Source organism: Micropterus salmoides, unplaced genomic scaffold (assembly GCF_014851395.1).
Source record: "Micropterus salmoides isolate LMB-PRFRI ecotype aquatic unplaced genomic scaffold, ASM1485139v1 Ms_hic_scaffold_1, whole genome shotgun sequence".
In the NCBI taxonomy this organism is placed as follows: Eukaryota; Metazoa; Chordata; class Actinopteri; order Centrarchiformes; family Centrarchidae; genus Micropterus; species Micropterus salmoides.
In genome coordinates, this window is record NW_024040040.1 from 47,312,586 (window position 1) to 47,331,202 (window position 18,617).

The following is an 18,617-nucleotide window of genomic DNA, read 5'->3' on the forward strand; positions in this document are numbered from 1 at the left end:
CGATGATATCGGTGAGGTGAGGTGCCTGCGCAGAGCCCAAACGATACTAAAGGACATAACCCACCCAGCCACAGCCTGTTCACCCTGCTGCCTTCTGGGAAGAGATATAGAAGTTTTAGCTGCCACACCACCAGACTGCAGAGCAGCTTTTCCCCCGAGCTATCAGACTCTTAAGCTCAAATTCATCCTCAGCACTGCTCCAGTGATGATAGTTTATTTCTGTTTACCATTTTTATAATTGCTTCTCCAGGTCAAAAAGAAGTGCTCTTAAGAGGCACTGAAAATATGCTAGAAATTCACATAGTATGCTTATAGTACATTCATACTCCTAACATGCTTACTACAAGTAGGCCTATATTAAATATATTCTCCTGAGCTTTAACATACTTCTCAAAAGTATACTTTGAATAAATTGGTAATATATACTTAATTAAACTTTTAATAAATGTGCTTAAATAAAAGTATATTTTCACAACATTTTAGTCTATTTATTAAAATATATTTATTTAACTCTTAGTAAATACTATTTAGGTGTACTTTGTGGAAGTACATTCTTAAACAATTACACTTTTAGTGGGTTAAAAATATATTTATGCCAAACATGCTTCATTGTGTAGGCTACTGCAAAATATTGTAATTATTTATGTAATTGCCACATGTTTCAGCCTGATTTCCAAAAGTATGATTTTTAAAACTTAACTTAACAAACAACAACATATAGAAATAAGCATACTTCAAATCAGAATGTAAATATACTTGTTTACTGTTTGTAAACAGTAAACACGTGTACAGAGGGGCGAAGTGTGTCCTCCCTCCCAGCCCACTAATTTCACCAATCAGAATCAAAGTTTTTGAAATTGACGAAACAATCATACAGCGTGAAAGTCCACTTCACGAAAGCTAACGTTGTAACCATAGACTATATATAAAGGTTGTAACGTATTGTTAGCAAGACAACACAATTGTGTAAGTTAACTAAAATTGGTGGATAGCTCTGGTGTGCATTAGCTAATGCTAGCACGTGGAGTAATATATTTGTTAGCTAACGTTAGTTAGCATTTTAATAGCTTCATAATGGAGACAGCAACTTCTGTCTGCCTTAAACAGTGTTGGGAGTAACGCATTACAAAGGAAATGCAATTAACGTTACAGTAATGTATTGCTTTTTGCTGTATGGCAGTTTTTAATGTTGCTAAAATTTCTGTAATATACAATCTCAGTAACCTGTTGCTGGAATTTGATGCATGAGATTTTAACAAGGCAGGCCTGTGCATGTGTATGGATGAGCCCTCAATTCTGCTTTTGCACTGTTAAAATGACCAGTGAGGTCTTTATTAGAGTAATAAATGCAACTAATATGTTGCTGTCTGTGTGCTAAAGATTCACATTTTTATAGTCTACCTTAATACTCACATGTCCATGTTTACTGGAAGTTATTGGTCACTGTAATCATTTTTATTCCTGCCCATAGTGTCTGTAAAGACATCACCATAGTTGTCATTTTTGTATAAATTCATTCTAAAGTTTAGCTGAAGCTAGTATGAATCATCAGCTAAGCATCTGTGTTAGACTAGTCAAAAGTGTTTTTTTTAGAGATTTCGCTACACTGCAACCATGGAGGGGGTAATCATTACAGTGACCAATAACTCTGTTAACAGCAACGTTGAAGTGTACATGCATATGTGAGAATTGTTTTAAGATGCAGTTGAAATAATGTTTTTGTGTACTGCAATACCTGACTACACGTTATGTAAAATACTGCTCAACTTTATGTCCAATTGTATGGTCATAGATCCTGTATTCAACTTTTAAAAGTTGAACCTGCCCTTTGCCAACTTTAACTGACTTAATGTTAAACCCAGAGTTGGAATTTCCTGCCTTAGCTCAAGAAAATGAAATAAAGAATAATAATAAAGATTTGCTATAATAATAGAATTAAAATGTTTATAATGATGCGCAAATGAAGAACTAAACTAGGTGGAAGTACTGGCCTAACTAAATATTTATTATCTCTCATTTGCAACTGCATTTCTTTTCTTTTAGGGGTTCCTGGGATCGTTGCCTCACTCAGAGGGTTTAGAGGCCATGAAAACCCAGCTGGACCCTCACAAGCGTGTGCTCATAGGTATGCACACCATCACTGTTTTTGCTCTCACTACATGTCAACGGGGTCAGACTAAATAAACAAATATTTATAATAATTTTATTTAAAATATTGTTATACATTAAATAATTGGCTACTTTTGTACTTCACAAATGTAGACAGCACAGTTGTTAAGCAAATCTGTATGTTTGTGTTATTTGTTGTACCTGTTTAATAACATTTTATCAAGTACAGCTCCTTGGCTGAATGTACAGTAGTGTTTATGTAATGTTTTTGATCATGTTGTAATGGAAGAACTGAGCATTAACTGGGAGCGGTCCCTTGTGGAAAACCATTTCACCTGAACCTAAACGGTTTGCATTATCAGAACAGTTAGACATGATGTCATATTGTGTTTCAGCAACTTTAAACAAAATTAAAAAATCAGACAATGGTTATTAAATAATTAGAGGTAATATTGCTTTGATGTAGACAAAATATTTCCTTTTCCCTTCCACAGATGCTGTGTGATAAAGCAGTTTCCAAATCCCATAGTGTCTGCAGTCGCAGAAAATGCAACGAGTCCTACTCAAAGATAACCGACCCTCCACTCCAAGAATAAGGATTGTGATATTTTTCAGTTTCAGTTTGGGTCCACCATTTGTACTGTATTCTTGTGACGGAGTACCTTCACTACAGCTGAGTAAGCGCTTGGAGTGCCATACGTTGCTGTCAAAGCGTTGCATGTTTGAGGGACCCCCATGGGTAACATTAAGGATGTGATGTGTATAGTGTACTTTTCATTAATACTGATCATATGTCATCATTTTACTGATCTTATTTTTATTTGAAGGTATTTTGGTCAAGATGTGATCCATGCTGCTGTAACTTAAAATAAACGTTAGTGTATTATGTATATATATGTATGTATATATATATACACACACAAGGACAGCTGAAATTAATAGGCTAGTCGTTTAATCAATAAGTGAACTGACAGAAAGATTAATGGTAACTATTTTGATAATTATCATTTTTCATGCAACAATATTTCCTGGGTCTAACGTCACAACTTAAAATATGTAAAATTAAAATTAAAGTTTTTTTAGTTGTCTGTGTGTGTGTGTGTGTTGTAAAATGTATTTTTTTCAGATTTTTATTATTATGCTAAAAGGGCATTTTGCAAGATATTTTTAATGCATTAATGCATTATTCTCATACTGAATGGTTTCATAAAGAATCTTCCCAAGATATTAATAGTGGCTCTTGGAGTATACTAGTAATAAATTACTAATATGCTGAAATGCTAATAAAAATATTCAGGGAACACATTTAAAATATATTTAAACTGTTCTTCAAGTATAGCAAAAAAGGGTATTTTAAGTTAAATTTAAAGAAGTATATTTAAATTACAGTAAAGGTACTTAAAATAGGTCCATTTTAACACAACTAAGTATATTAAAATATATTGCAATTATCTTCAGTTGACTTTAAGTATTTCTAAAATGACACTTAACATACTTTAAGTTGTTCCAAAATAACACATTTAATATACACTTGGTATATTGGCAATAAAAATGTAATAAGTGCATCCAAAACTACTACTTCTATATCTAATATCTACCTACCACATACTTAGCCAATAAAGCTGATTCTGATTAGTAATAAACATAAAGCTGAGGCTGATAGGAATGTCATTATTTTACAGGTAAACCAGCCGTTGGATAAAACATCAGGGTATCACTAAATTCATTCTGGGCACCAGGAACCAAATGTCATGGCAACATATGTTTATTGAGACATTGTACTAAAAAACAATCTTAAGAAGGTGCTAGAGCAAAAAGTCTCTCACCAATGTCAGTGGGCTTCTTTATGTCTTGGAAACAGGCAAGCAAAACAAAGTAAAAATCAAAAGGTTAATGTCCAGGCGTGATTTAGTAAAACTACATAACATTTATTAATTTTAGCTGATGCTTTTATGCAAAGCGATTTACAATTGTTATATGTCAGAGGTGACTCGCCTCTGGAGCAACTAGGGGTTAAAAAAGTGTTTTGCTCAGGGATGCATTGGTGGATGTCTCACAGTGGGAATTGAATTGATTTCCCACACCAAAAGCATGTGTCATATCTGCTTTTCCATTGTGACACCAATTCTCAGTTCTCTGCAGTAGTTTCAAGTGTCAAAGTACCACTGCTGTCTCTCACCATGTCACCAGCAGAGGTCTCAGTTGGGAAAGGAAACTATTACCATGCTGGCTTTGTTCACTGGGATCCAGCCTCTGTACTGAATGTGCAGACATCCACCTACAGAGGAGATGACGCTGCAATGAATCAAATAAAAAGAAACCAGATCTGATTTTATCTTCAGTCTCTTGCTTCATTGTTATTGAACTGTGTGTGCAATGCTTGCCTGCATCCATGTTTGTAGGTTCTCCTTTAACACAACCAGCACATATTAATGTGGGACAGGCAATGAATCTTTAATGAATTGAATAATGTTCTAATCATACTTTCATTAAAATGATTACACTGACTACAATTACTACAGTGTGTTGTGTTAACATCCCTCTGGTAAACATTAATATGTATAAGAATTCATTTGTGTAACGAGAAAGAGCTTTTTTCACTAATTCTGGAAACATTACAGTGTAGTATACTGAAGCGCTGGACTTAAATATGCAAAGGAAAGGGAAACAAGTTGTTTGTTAAATGGAGAATCCTCATAAATTCCACTTATTAGTTGATGGTGAAGTAATTTTGTAGGTGTTAGAAATGGAAATAAGATTAAACTGAAGAAGGAAACAGTAAGATACTGTTTTTTTCGTCAGAGAAAAGATATCAAATGGTTCATTCTACCAAGTTACAAAAATAATACTTTCTGACCTGCAGTTGAGATCGAAAACTACCTTGCAGGTAGATTTATTGGCACCTACAGTGACACTGTTTCTGGAAAAAGGCGTTTCTGTTTAATTTCTTAAAAAGCAATCCCTCAATTTTGAGAGCAGCACAGACAAAATTTTCTATTGAGGTTGAGGCAAAAATGCCTCTTTATACTTCTACTCCACTACATTTCAGAGAGAAATATTCTTTTTACTTCACTACAATTATTTGACAGCTTTAGTTACTATACAAATTACATACATTAATTACGTTAACAAAATATATATATATATATATATATATATATATATATATAGATATATATATATATATATATATATATGTATATGTATGTATATATATATATATATATGGTAACTATTTTGATAATTATCATTTTTCATGCAACAATATTTCCTGGGTCTAACGTCACAAATATGAGAATTTGCTGATTTTCCTTTTAATAATTTTAATAATTTCAATTTATTTTTAATCATTTAGAATTTTGTACTATTGGTTGGATTATTAGATGGCCTTAAAGGAAAAATAACCTGTCTGATGCAGCGACCACTTAGTTGTGTATGAATGTATTTTTAAAGTGGCTATAATTGATATTTCAGCTCTCTGTTTAGCTGTCTGGCCACAACTTAACTGTTTTTGGTTCACTCTTAAGGCTTTGTTTACAGTAAAAAAAAAAAAATCCAACAAGCTTAGCAGCTAAAGAGCCAGATATTTCCCTCAGGAGCTGGTGGAGACCAAAGACAGAGCTAAAAGGAAAGTGAATATAAGACTAACTTTCATCAGGTGGCCAGAAACATGACTCAAAGCGAATGATAGTTGCTCCATATATGTAAATATGTCTTTTTGCCAACAACTTCGCCATTTCAACTTAAAACATGTCAGTGTTGTGTTCACAACTTTTTTCTGCTGCCCCCAGATGGCCCCCCAAAAATAATTTAACCATCTAAATAAGTTTACTAATTTGGTCTCACTGAAATGAACCAATTCAGGGTGTCACTGAGAAAGAATGAAGAAAAAAAAAGAAAGTAAGAACCTTGCAGGTGCAGATTGACTGGGGATTCATTATGTTTCCTCACACAGCAGCTGAAGCGTGTAGGTGGGCCTATCCCATGTTTTCCTGTCCCCAGAGGTACCCGTGTGCGCGCACACACACACACGCACACAATCTCTTCACACACACATACGGCCTGATTAAACATCTTCTGAGAATATCTTTCCCCCATCATGTCTGCATGATTCTGTCGCTCCAGAGGGAAATATACTGACATGTACGCGCGAAGCCACCCACTGGGCGCGTGCACGATTTAATCATATCTGGAGAGTGAGAGAGAGAGAGAGAGAGAGAGAGAGAGAGAGAGAGATGCTGCCGGGTGTTGAGTCCGGTGTGACTTATCTATCCTACTCTGCTTCTGTCGGTAACGGACCGGCTGCGCACACACCTACACACACACACACCGGGAGCGCACGCAGGACCGGACTGGCGCACTGGGGAAAAGGGAGGGAAGAGAGAGAGAAAGAGACACATGTCAGACCGGATCGAGCAGGGGAATGTACCGGATTCCGCTGCACACACGCCCGGGCTGTCCCGCACTGAGGGCTGCGCTGAGTTAACGGGACACGACACCGGGCTGAGCCGGGGGCGGGAGGACCGGACCGGGATAGTGTAAAAAAGGAGTCACCTGGCTGCGGAGGGAGGGTCGGGAGGGGCGGAGGGGGAGCTGTGCGCGGCTGACAGAGCTTTGTTTTGGGTAAACATCACCGCTTGCGCGCAACGGAGAGTCAGCGCAAAGTTTCCTCGATGGCGCTGGTGATGGAGCCGGTGAGCAAATGGAGCACGAGCCAGGTGGTGGACTGGATGAAAGGTAGGGCTATAGACACACACACACACACCTTATGCACATGATCAATTTCGCAATTCAACTTAAAACATTTATAGTCAAAAACCTAATAGACATACTCTGAGTGATCATGACTGATGAACGTCAATGCAGAAGAGACAGAGGCTGGCAAGATGTTATGTTGCGTGGGAGATGTGTGTGCATGTGTGTGTGTGTGTGTGTGTGTGAGAGAGAGAGCAAGTGTGTCCATGCATCATCCTGGCACCTGATGATCAGTGGGAGGTGATGTAATGTGTGAGTGGCAGGAGGAAAACCTGCCAAACTTCACAGTGGAGAGCAGGGGTGGGTTTAGAAACTTTTGAGGGGGGGGGGGGGGGGGGGGGGGGGGCAGACCGGGGTGCAGACCCAATCAAGGGGGGCACATTTAGGAAATGACTGAAAATGTGTCAAGGCTCAAATTTAAAGCCCGGATTCCAATAGTCACATGGTTTATTCAGTGCAATGAATGAATGCCAAATACACAACCTTAAATATTCTATAATATAGTATAATAATAATATCAATAAATAGCTGCTATTTGTAACACCAGACATCCTACAGCCATGGACAGAATATGAGACACCGTGCCCCTGGACACAGACATGTAAAGGACCGATTAGATAGATAGATAGATAGAGTCTCTGTGATTGTTTTATGTCATTTTCTGACAGGCTGCATCTCTTTGTAGTGATTTTGCTTTATTTTTAGGTTGTTTTGCATTACTTTGTTGAGGTTGTGTGTGTCTTTGTGGTCATTTTGCACCTGTGGCAGGTGCCACCCCTCTGACAGGAGGACTAACGCAGGATAAAGCTCAGTGCACCACAGGCGGCCATTTTCCTCTGACATCATGCTGAGGGAGGGAAGCTCAAATGCTGTTATCAAAAGGTTAATGTCATACTGCTGTGTTCCAGGTTGCAAGGTATAGGGAATCTGACAAATCCTTATCATTTCACCGCTTCCCGTTTGATCAGCAACTGAAAAGACAATAGATAGTGAAATATTGGAGGGCCGTATTTCAAGGTAAAACAATATATTTGATAACCCATTAGCCATAGCACTAGCAAAAATTACTATATGATAGTATTACACAATATGACAGGGAGGTGTTGAATTCAACGCACATCTTGGACACATTTATTTAAGCCTCGAAATTAAACGCACTGGATGTTACATTAATCAAGTTTGCAATGTCTCTTCATCCGACCTCAGAAATGTTCTGGTTAAATCAGTAACGTAACGTGACATTATAATCATTGAAACACATATCTCTGAGTAATGTTGCCTGAGGTTGGGTAAAGAGACACACATTGCAAACTTGATGACATCCATTATCCATCATCTTTTCAGTTGCTGATCAATCGGGAGGCGGTGAAACAACAAATTCTCACTCCCAACTCGTCACTTGCTTAGTCAAGATACCTTGGTGTAGTTTTTTGAAACGGCACAATGTTGTGAAGCGTCACAATTTGTTTAGGTTTATAGGCACCAACAGTACTTGGTTAGAGTTAGGAAAAGATCATGGTTTGGGTTAAAAATTAATTTACGTAACGTAACTTACGTAACCTACATAACTTAAATAAAAACGTTCAATGTTGACTTTTCATTTCACATGGGACATGAACTCCAGTTTCCTGGTTGAAAGTCCAGTTTCTGGCCCACCGTCCACCCCAACCACCTCTTTACTTTTCTGTTAAATATCCTACACCTACTTTTACCATTCCAAAGTGACGCTACAGGGCTTTCCCCATTGCGTTGAACTATGACACTAAGGGTCTCCTCAGTGCGTTACAAACTGACGCCAATTGGTCTTGAACATGCCTCCATATGTGACATCTAGGGAGCGTGAACGGGTTGGGTTCTAATGAGGTTGTCAGATGCCTTACGTTTATTCGACTTGCAACCTGGAACACAGCACATTGTCCTTTTGATAACAGTATTTGAGCTTCCCACCATGACCGAAGTGTCAGAGGATAAATGGCCGCCGTGTGAATATGCGGCATTCATTCATCCTTTTAGTCTGACAGTAGTCTTAAAGATGTAATTTCATGTCATCTTAAACAGGTTCTGGGAAAAATACATCAATTAAAAACACACAAAATAACCAAACTGAGCATTTATTTGAAAATGTAATTGAGTTTTGTTTACACAAGTGCTTGTGATACCTTGCAATGATCAGACTAGAGATTATATTCATGCATAATTCAAGAGCCAGGCTGATTAGGTCTGTACCCAGGGGCCCTTGGCGAACATTGTGAAACCCTTTGACACATTAAAAAGAAATGGCTATTGCTGAGAAATTGTGCTTTTCAGCTTCCACTCTGCTGTCTGGCAGTGCATTTTTGTGATAAATGGATAATGGGCCAATGTAGATGCAGACAATTTAAGATTGATGTTTTGCACCAATCATAGCCTGTTCATCTTTTTGTTTACCTCTCATTTACTCTCGACAACACACATTCAAAAACACATTTGTAAGATATACAGTATTTGGGATATGTTGGTAGCAACTAATTTAGGCTCAACACACGGTTCTAATATCACTCAGGCATCCCCAAAACCATCTGCCAAAAGGAGACCATTACATTCATCAGATTTATTATCTAACCTAATTTAGTTTAGATTAACAGCCAAGTTTTAGCTGTGCTGCCAAAACTGCAGTACACTTTCCATTAATATATGTCCAATTTAGCAAAAAAGGGACTATGTGAAGGCCATGCACAGCGTCTCTAACTCTAAAGGGGTCTATCCAGTTTGTAAATTTTTTATTTTGGCTTAAAGAAATTCTTTTTGATTTCCTGAATTTTCCTCCCAGTTCCCAGCTGCTGGTGTTCTTTGAAACAGTTGAGTTTCAAAACAATTCATGGGATCTGGGGGGGTTACTTGGTGCTTCAACAAAATTGTTGATTGTGTCATTAAAGTTATATACTATCCAAAAGATCTTTTCCTTTTTTTCCTACAAACCAAAAAGATAGTTGTAAAAGCTTTGTAGTTTTCTTGGAGAATTTATTGTGGTAAGCTGGGATTCACCGCAGTTACAGTGTTGATAAGTTCAGTAAACTCATTAAAAGATGAGCTTTGATAGATTCAGTGAAAACATATTGAAAAAAATAATTGCACCAGTGCAGTTTGTCTGGTTGTTTAGAACTCACATCAGCTCTTGCGCTCTCCCCTTTATGGCATTTCTGGCTCTACACATGATGAAATAATTTTGTTCCTGTTACCGTCTTCATAACTTTCACAGCAGGTTAAGCGTGGCTGAAATCAAAAGATGAAAAGTATCACATTTAAAATTATTTTATTATTATTATTTTTTTCAATTTGAATTGAAATGATTGCGCCCCCATCAGACCAGGTAGTGTAAAGTTCGAAACACTGTACCAAAATGCATCTTCCCACAAAAGTCGATATAAAACTGGAGCAGTTAAGTCCAACATGCCATCTGAGTAGTATGTAGCTACAGTTCATTATATGCATGTCGTCCAGTTAACCCTACAGCTGCACACATTAGCGACAGGGTTAACCTCCTTCTTGTTGGTGTGCATTACAACCACCACTCCACTAGAACTACGGCCCTGGAACTGCGGCCCCAGGATTGCGGGGCTCCTGAAACTGCTGCTATATAATAATGTGCCATTTGCTCTATGACAATTATTTGAACCTTTATAGTGGCCCTTTTGACTTTTAACAGCGCCCCCATCAGGTCAATCAGAGACATTTTTCACTTACTAGAACGCAGCACTAATATGCATCATCGTTCCATATTTCACTCTTATTACAAAACACCGCCCAGTCTAAAGTCCCTACCTCCACATAAACAGAGAAAAATGACTTACAAAAACTAAAATTAGCAATAATTGTTATTCATTGTGTCTGTTTAATGCATAAAAAGAATATCAGGGGGCTCATCATTGGATGGGTTATTCGTTGGTCATGTGCATATGGCATGTGTTTATATGTGTCCCTGTGTGTGTGTGTGTGCATTCAGTGTGTGGGTGGATGGTGAGTTGTTCGTCCCAGACCGTCTGTGCAGAACAGCTGACAGACACACACACACCCGCTCTGAACAGAAGGCTCCACCAGGGTCCTCGGACTTTTGCACTCGCACACACACACTTTCATACATAGATATACACACACAACACACGTGGCATGCCCTACTCTGGTATTTGGTTCATGCTGGGTCTCTTGGGTGTGTCTGTGGCGACAGAGGGAAACATGAGATATTGTATTTGTGTGTGTGTGTGTGTATACAATAACATGTACAGATCACATATGCCACAGGCGTTTGGGGCCAAAAGGTCTGCACATTGTTGATTTGGCGACAGTGTTGCATTGGCATGTCTGAGGGTCAAGCGATATGGGAGTGGTACACTTCAATAGTAATATGAGAACCTGCCGTGCGTTGCTGGGAATGCTGGGAATTTTGCACCACGTTCCATTATCATTTGTTCATGCAGGAAGCCGGGTACAATTTTTACCTCATTTCCCTTGCATGAATATGACTGCTAGACTTGAAAATCAGCAGTGAAATTGCCGTGACAGCATGCGAGCACATCCGACACATCTGATGACACCGCTTGGCACAAGAGAAAGCGGTGATAGTCACAGCCTTTAGGACCAGAGAGTTTTTGGCCTGTGGGCTTGATCTTTTTTTAAGGTGAGACAAGATGAGACTCAAGAGGATTTAGATTGCTCCAAACATTTGCCAGTTTGCATCAGAAAAGTCAGACTCAAAAGTGAGACATTGCCTCACTTTTGTGTACTGAGCAAACAAGTTGTGCATAAGGGAATTAGGTTTGAACTGTTTTGGTCCCTCAGAGGCCAAAGAGTCCATGCAGGGCTTTAAAAGTCACTCCAGCATGATACCACTCTGGGCTATGGTATTTACATACTGTAGCATGCTCAGCGATCAAGCTCATCGTGTTCAGTGATTTTCTCATTTTAACCTTTTGCCACAAAATCACTTAACAGGCGTTATTGCAGACAAATCTATGCAATTATACTGTGGATTGACATTACAACAGTTTGACAAACTCTACTCTACAATACAAGAACAATGTTGTTTCTTTATGTCTTTCACGTGGATCATGAACTGGTGAGGATGCTAACATTTTACCTGGTCTCTGTTATCTTAGCATCATTACCATCATGTGCACATAAGACCCTCTTTACATGATTTAAAACAAGTCAGATTGAACGTTAAAAAGTCAGTCAGAGGCAGCGTTTTCAATCAACTCATGGAGCTAGCTAGCTAGGGTCACCAGTTGTCCCAACTCCTGTCCTGTTTGTCCCACAAATTTGACTAAACTTGAGTTTTTGTTAGTTGGTCTAATAAAACATTACTGATTTTTGTGAAACAATCTTTTAGTGTTTCCCACAGATGGACACTGTTACTGCTCTCTGCTGGCTACAGCAAGGGCTGCAGTGTTGTTATAGCTTTCGTAGTGTAGATGAAAACAGTGGAAGTTGCAGTTGTGTGGACAGAGGAAGTGTAGCTGTAGGCACGGAGAAGGAGAGGTCTGACCGAAAGATGTCGACAGGCACCGTACTGATGAAATGCATAAAATTAATTAAACGTTATGTAATTGATCACGATTTACACACTGTTACAAGACAGTTCTTAAACAAAAGTAATACATTTTAGCTTTGAGTTTTGACTTTCACGTATTTTTCTGTTCATTGACACTGAATATAATGTACTGGAGGCCACGCCCACACCCACTCCCCTGTCCTGAATTTCACCTGTGTTCATCTGGTCACCCTATAGTCAGAGGCAGTGTTTTCAACCAACTTATGGAGTTAATTAATTAGCTAATAATAAGCTGTCTAGCTGGAGTGGCAGCAGTAATTTCAGCCGGTAAAAGTGATGGTCGTTAAAATGAGTAGCTTATTTTTGTCTACCTCTGAATGAAATAAAGACCACTGTTTAAAAGTTAATACGAATCAGGTGGTAAATCTATAACCGTTATTGTTGTAAACAGTCTATGCTGAGAAGTGAAGTACTGAAGCAACAGCATCTAACAGGGGCAGGGCTGCGCAAACAGTCAATCGCCTATTAACAACATAACCATTCATTTAGTTTTCACTTTGTCTTCCTGCAGTCTGGTGCTGAGCAGCTAGCGTATGATGGGTTTATGAGTTTTTTTGCTGGACACAAGGTTGATGATAAAAACAGTGAGACCAAAACAACAGGAAAACTGAGGCTGTAATAACAAAACAAAGAGCTTAAATATGCTAAAATGCACCTTTTACATTAAAAATAGTCATTTAACCCAAAATGTCTAATCTGTTGTCATTGCCCAAAAGTACTTCACAATGCAAAAAACATATTTTTGCCATTGCAGGTTTGAAAAACATGCTAAAATGCTTTGTTTTCATAAACCACAAGACATGCAGTTCCGTAACTGGACCATGATGATTTACAAACTAATATGTTTCACCTCAAACGGTAATTTGCATTTTAATAACTGTGTCCTATTGCTAGCTTTTTGTGTTCATGGCGTGAGACTTATGGGCAGCTGGATATTATCCTGATTGGTGTTCTGTTTATTGATTAATGCAAATTTGCAAGGAGAAAATGTCTAACTCAAGTGAACATTTCTTATCTTTATCGTTGCCTGGGGCAGAGTTGCATTCTGCTTGCCTCAATTGCCTCCTCCTACTAACTATTCATGCATGAGGCCTGTGCTTTTTGTTTTTGTTTTTAGCTTGTCAAAATATATTGGAATAAGAATGACATGATGAGGAGAGAAAGGAAATACAGACAGCCTTAGTTGATGTCAACCAGAAAAGTCAAGAGAACAACACTCACACACCAATATTTACAGGAACTGCAGGAAAATACTGACCAAAAGCACAAAAAACTGTTATTAATGGAGGAACAGAATTTGCCTTCTTTATTTCCCTCATGCAAATTCCTTCCAGATGATACTGGATTTAAACTTGCAACCTTACGGCCATAAACTCACTCACTTCTGATAACCTGCAGGCTTCTACCATCCTGTATTTACAAATCCCAGGGAAACAGTGAAAGCTCATCTAACTTTTATTGTTACTGGGACTTGGAACAGATGACACATAACCAAACTGGGAGGGCCAGATCTTTTATGGGACTCTCGAACATCCCAGAAGTCACCGCAAAATCTAGTTTTATTAGACGTGTGTGTGTGACAGAGAGAAAGAGGGTGTTTGTGGGAGTTTGGCTTGCCTGCTGTTGTGAAAAGTGTGCCTCTGTGGGAGTAAAGTGTGTGAGTCAGCTATGAATCACACCTTTTCTGTATAAGTCAAACACATGCGCACGCATGAACTCTCTTTCTCTCGCATGCACATGCATACTGTACATACAGAGATATAAGTGCATGATTGTACAGATTAGACACCATTATACAACAAACCCACACAGACATTTACACTGAGCTTATGATTGTCAATTTCCAAAAAATGGTGAGCGAGTGCATTTTAGCATCTTAATTAGATACACAATAGAACAGTATTACCAAGCAGGGGTGCTTATTCCCCAGGTGGTACTTAGGCAGTTATCAGGGGGTACTTAACAATAGAAATTATGATTTGAAACCACAAAACAACAAAAACACACACATATTGAGTCAGCTGTAACACATCAACAAGTGTTGAGAATGTGTGAAAACCAGTTAGCAAGCAAAGAGAAAAGTTGGACGTTGAAAAGCAATGGTTAAACAAGTAAAAAAAAAATACTTAAAGTAATTGATAAATGGTTTAAACAGGTAGTAGTGGATTAACAGTTGAAATAGTAAACTTAAAGAAATGGATACATGGTTGAAATAGTTAACTAAGTAATGTTTAAACAGTTGAAAAAGCTAAATGTTATAGATAATAGTGAATTGTTAGCTTAAAGTAACTGATAAACGGCAGCTAAAAGATTAATGGTTGAAATATTTTTAAAAGTGGATATATGGTTGAATCAACTAAAACCATGGATTAACATGTGAAATAGTTATACTAAAGTGATGGATAAATAGTTGAGATAGTTAGCTAATGAATAAATGGTTAATAGTTAGCTTAAAGTAATTGATAAACAATTGAAACTGTTAGCATAAATGAATAGATAGATGGTATTTAGCTTAAAGATTAACAGTTAAAATATTTTGTTAAAAGTAATGGATTAACAGCTGAAACTGTTGGTAAAATCTAACCAACCTAATTGATAAATGGCAGTGAGCTAAAAGATAAAGGGTTGAAGTAGTTAGCTAATGGATAAATTGTTAATAGTTAGCTTAAATGAATTGAAACTGTTAGCTAAAACAAATTGATAAATGGTATTTAGTTAAGAGTAATGTATAACGGTTGATCTCACTACAGTTGATCACAGTTGAAACTGTTAGTAAAACATAATTGAAAAATGGCAATTAGCTAAAAGATAAATGGTTGAAGTAGTAAGCAAATAGATTAATGGTTGATAGCTCGCTTAAAGCAATACAACAGTTGAAAGTAATTGATAAATGATAGTTAGCTATAAGATAAATGGTTGAAATAACTAAAAGTAATGAATAAATGGATAAGATAAATGGCAGCGTTGATGAATTAATGGCTGTGGGGGGTATATTTGATGAAAAAGCTTGCACTGCAGTAAAAGAGTGAATCTTTTACAGCAGTCATTATACTGTATTTCTGTATAACTGTTTCAGTTTTTGTTTCAGTCTCTGTGGGTGTGTGTACCCTCGCTGATGTCACTCACAATTTGACGCATCAGTATTCAGGGCATTCACGCTCTCCCTCACTGCCAGTGATAAGCGCTGATTATCAGTGAACTTTTGCTACACAGTGTATATCTCCCCTTCTGCTTCTCTGCCTCTCTCTGCTTCTCTCAGCAATAGTAACACTTTGCCTGTGAGAGCCAACATTGTTTTAATCAGCTTCACGTCTATTAGGAAACAGCCGCTATTAACACTCATTAAAACACAAGTCTCGCTGTTAAGAGGGAAAAAGTGCTCAGACGCCTTCATGAGTACAAATACCAATCAAACAATGTAGAAATACACTGCATCCCTGAAAATTACACCCATATGTGGTTGCTGAACATCTTATTCCAAAACCATTATCTGCTGTTATAAACTCCCCCGCTTTTCTAGAAAGGCTCTCCATAAAATTTTGTAACCTGACTGCAGGGATTTGCTCCTATTCAACCATAAGAGCATTAGTCGGGAGGTCGGTCATTGATGCTGGGCGACACAAAGCCACTTCTTTACAGAGTGGTTTTGTGCATGTGAGCGTTGTCATGTTGAAACAGGAGAGGGTATTCCCAAAACTGTTGCTATAAACAACACTTGTATAGCATTAAGATTATTTCTTATTTGGAAGTAAGTGACCTAGCCCAAGTCATGAAAAACAACCCCAGACCAAAAGTGCAGAGGTGCCCACATAGTGTACTTTACAAGTCCTGCATTCAGAATCTGAATTACGCAGTAATGAGCAGCAACATGTATAGTAACAGTTATTATTATTCTTAATGATTCATTAACATGTAAGCGTAATTTTAATATAGTAAAAGTTTAATTATCCAATATAATGTTTGGATACTTAAATCTGCAACAACTCATTTTATTTTCTTAGTCACTTGGGGGAGGCGGAAACAACTTGTGAACACAATACTGTCATTTTATCACCTTTTAATAATGCAAGCATGTTAGCAAACAGTTGCTTATTTATACATCCAGCAGTTATGAAGCAACATTATAGTTCACCTTGTGTTTGTGTTCACTTCGTGTTGTAATGTAAGTCCTGTATTCACTCTCTGTTAACTCTATTTTTGGTTTCTACAAACTTCTCAAGGAAATAGCAGGCTCTTGCTCTGCTAAATGCTCCACCGTGTTCACTAGCCTCTAACTGTGTCTGTTTTCTGGTGCTGAGCATAGACTGTATAAAAGAAGTGGGCATAGCCAATGTGACATAAACCATTAGATATATATACACATGTACATACATTTACATACTGTGTAAAGGTTGTATCTCAAAATTGTGTATGTGTAAATACAATAATTTACTTTCCACTTTACTTTTACCAATTTACTTTAGACCCATTTTGTATCAATACAATCATGTGCTGTGACCAAACACATTCATATTCTCTTGTCAAAGATATGATTTAAGTCCTTCTCTGGACCTTAACTGTACCTCAAGTGACCTCCATCAAACACTAAAGATGGAAGCCACACAAAACACATCTGAGTGGTTTGATGTCTTTATTCTTATCAAGTCCTTCCACGCTCGTCAGTGGAAGCTGTAAGCCGAGATATCGCTCATCGACTGCGGGTTCAGACAGCGGAGTCAATTTATCGCGTTTCCTTCAAAAGAGAAATAATGGTGAAAAGATCTTTAAAAATGATTGCTAGGATTTCATTTAAAGACCGTAAGAGCTTTGTTTATTTATGTTTTTAAAGATAAAATGACGTGCTTTTGAAATTTTGATGGATTTCAGGCTCAACTTCTTATGCTTCTGAGCTTGATATATGGCATTTTGGAACTGAACACTTCATTTAGACCTCAGATGTAATAGCAGAGGGAGGGGGAGGAAGCAACAAATGCTGTTTGCACGTCGCTGATGAGAGATGGAATTTGTCTGTGTGTGTGAGCGTGTGTGAAATACTTTGCATGCAATTTAGCAGCTGGCTTATGAGTTTTTTTCTTTTCCTCTTTTCCTTCTTCCTTTTTTTTATCTTCTTTTCCTCCTCCACACTCCCCCCCATCTTTGTTAGTGTGGTTATGATAGATGAGTGCATTATATAGTGGGGACTTGAAGCAAGGGAAATCAATGCTCATTCCTCAGAGGTGTGTGTTGGGAGTGTGTGTGTGTGTGTGTCTGTGTGTGTGTGTGTGTCTGTGCCAGTTTGCTGTTTGTTAAGAGGTTAGAAGCTGGATACATTCATTGTTTTGGGAGCCAGGGGCTGCAGCTGAACTGCTCTGTCTTGATCTGCTTTCCTTTGACTCAGCAAACCCAGTCCAGCCAGATGAACGCACACACACACGCACAAACAATGCACGCACCCACCCACTTGCACGCTCACACACTTGCAGATCTAGAGAGACCATCCCACTCACAACACAGACGTTACACAATCCAACAGAGAGTAAAGTCTTACCTGGGTGGCTGCCTGATTGCCCATCCATTAACTCTTTTGTTCCAGTCTCTTGACTCTTGTTCCAGGTACAGAGTTTGTTTTAGGTCCTTTGGAGAGTGAATTTGCACAAATTTTTTTTTTTGCAAAAGTCGAGTTCAGGTTTAGTGAACCTTGACCCGGGAATTTGCACAGTTGACCACTGGCAACCTCTTACTGGACAGAGAGCCCATAATGGAGGAAGCTATTGATGATGTCTGGAAATATAAATCTATACACCATGCATTTGAAAATTGGTCCACAAAAATGATAAGAATACATGCTCGGCACAACACTGGCATGGTTGTCTAAATTGATGTTGAGAGCTTCTGTACAATTTTGCGTCGCAAAGCTTTCTGGCCGTGATACAAGTCCAAACATTGTTGACTATCTTTATCAGTCACTTTAGTACTGTGTCAGAGAGGGAAGCAGGGAGTGTCTGTCTTCCTTTTCTGTCTCCATTTGCCCTCATTTCACGGTGAAACAGGTCAAAGTCAAACATTTAGCTCGTTGATGGACAGGAACAAAATTGTTTTTTGGCAGGCATCTCTCAAAACAAATTGTATTTTATACTTTTACCTCATGCTGCTGTGGTTCTGAAACAGGGTCAGGCTGAAATCTACA

The 18,617-nt window shown here is 38.1% G+C and overlaps 1 protein-coding gene across 5 annotated transcripts in view; it reads left to right on the forward strand.

The window, feature by feature from the left end:
- The first annotated feature begins 6,695 nt into the window (after positions 1-6,695).
- cnksr2a (connector enhancer of kinase suppressor of Ras 2a) overlaps positions 6,696-18,617 on the forward strand; it is a 70,187-nt gene continuing 58,265 nt past the window's right edge. For 3 of the 5 annotated variants that reach the window (XM_038731806.1, XM_038731793.1, XM_038731797.1), the window contains exon 1: positions 6,696-6,846. In XM_038731806.1, coding sequence (XP_038587734.1) covers positions 6,783-6,846 — 64 coding nt within the window. In that variant the 5' untranslated portion in view covers positions 6,696-6,782. The remainder of the gene's footprint in view (positions 6,847-18,617) is intronic. The other 2 variants (XM_038731813.1, XM_038731822.1) reach the window with 1 other exon arrangement.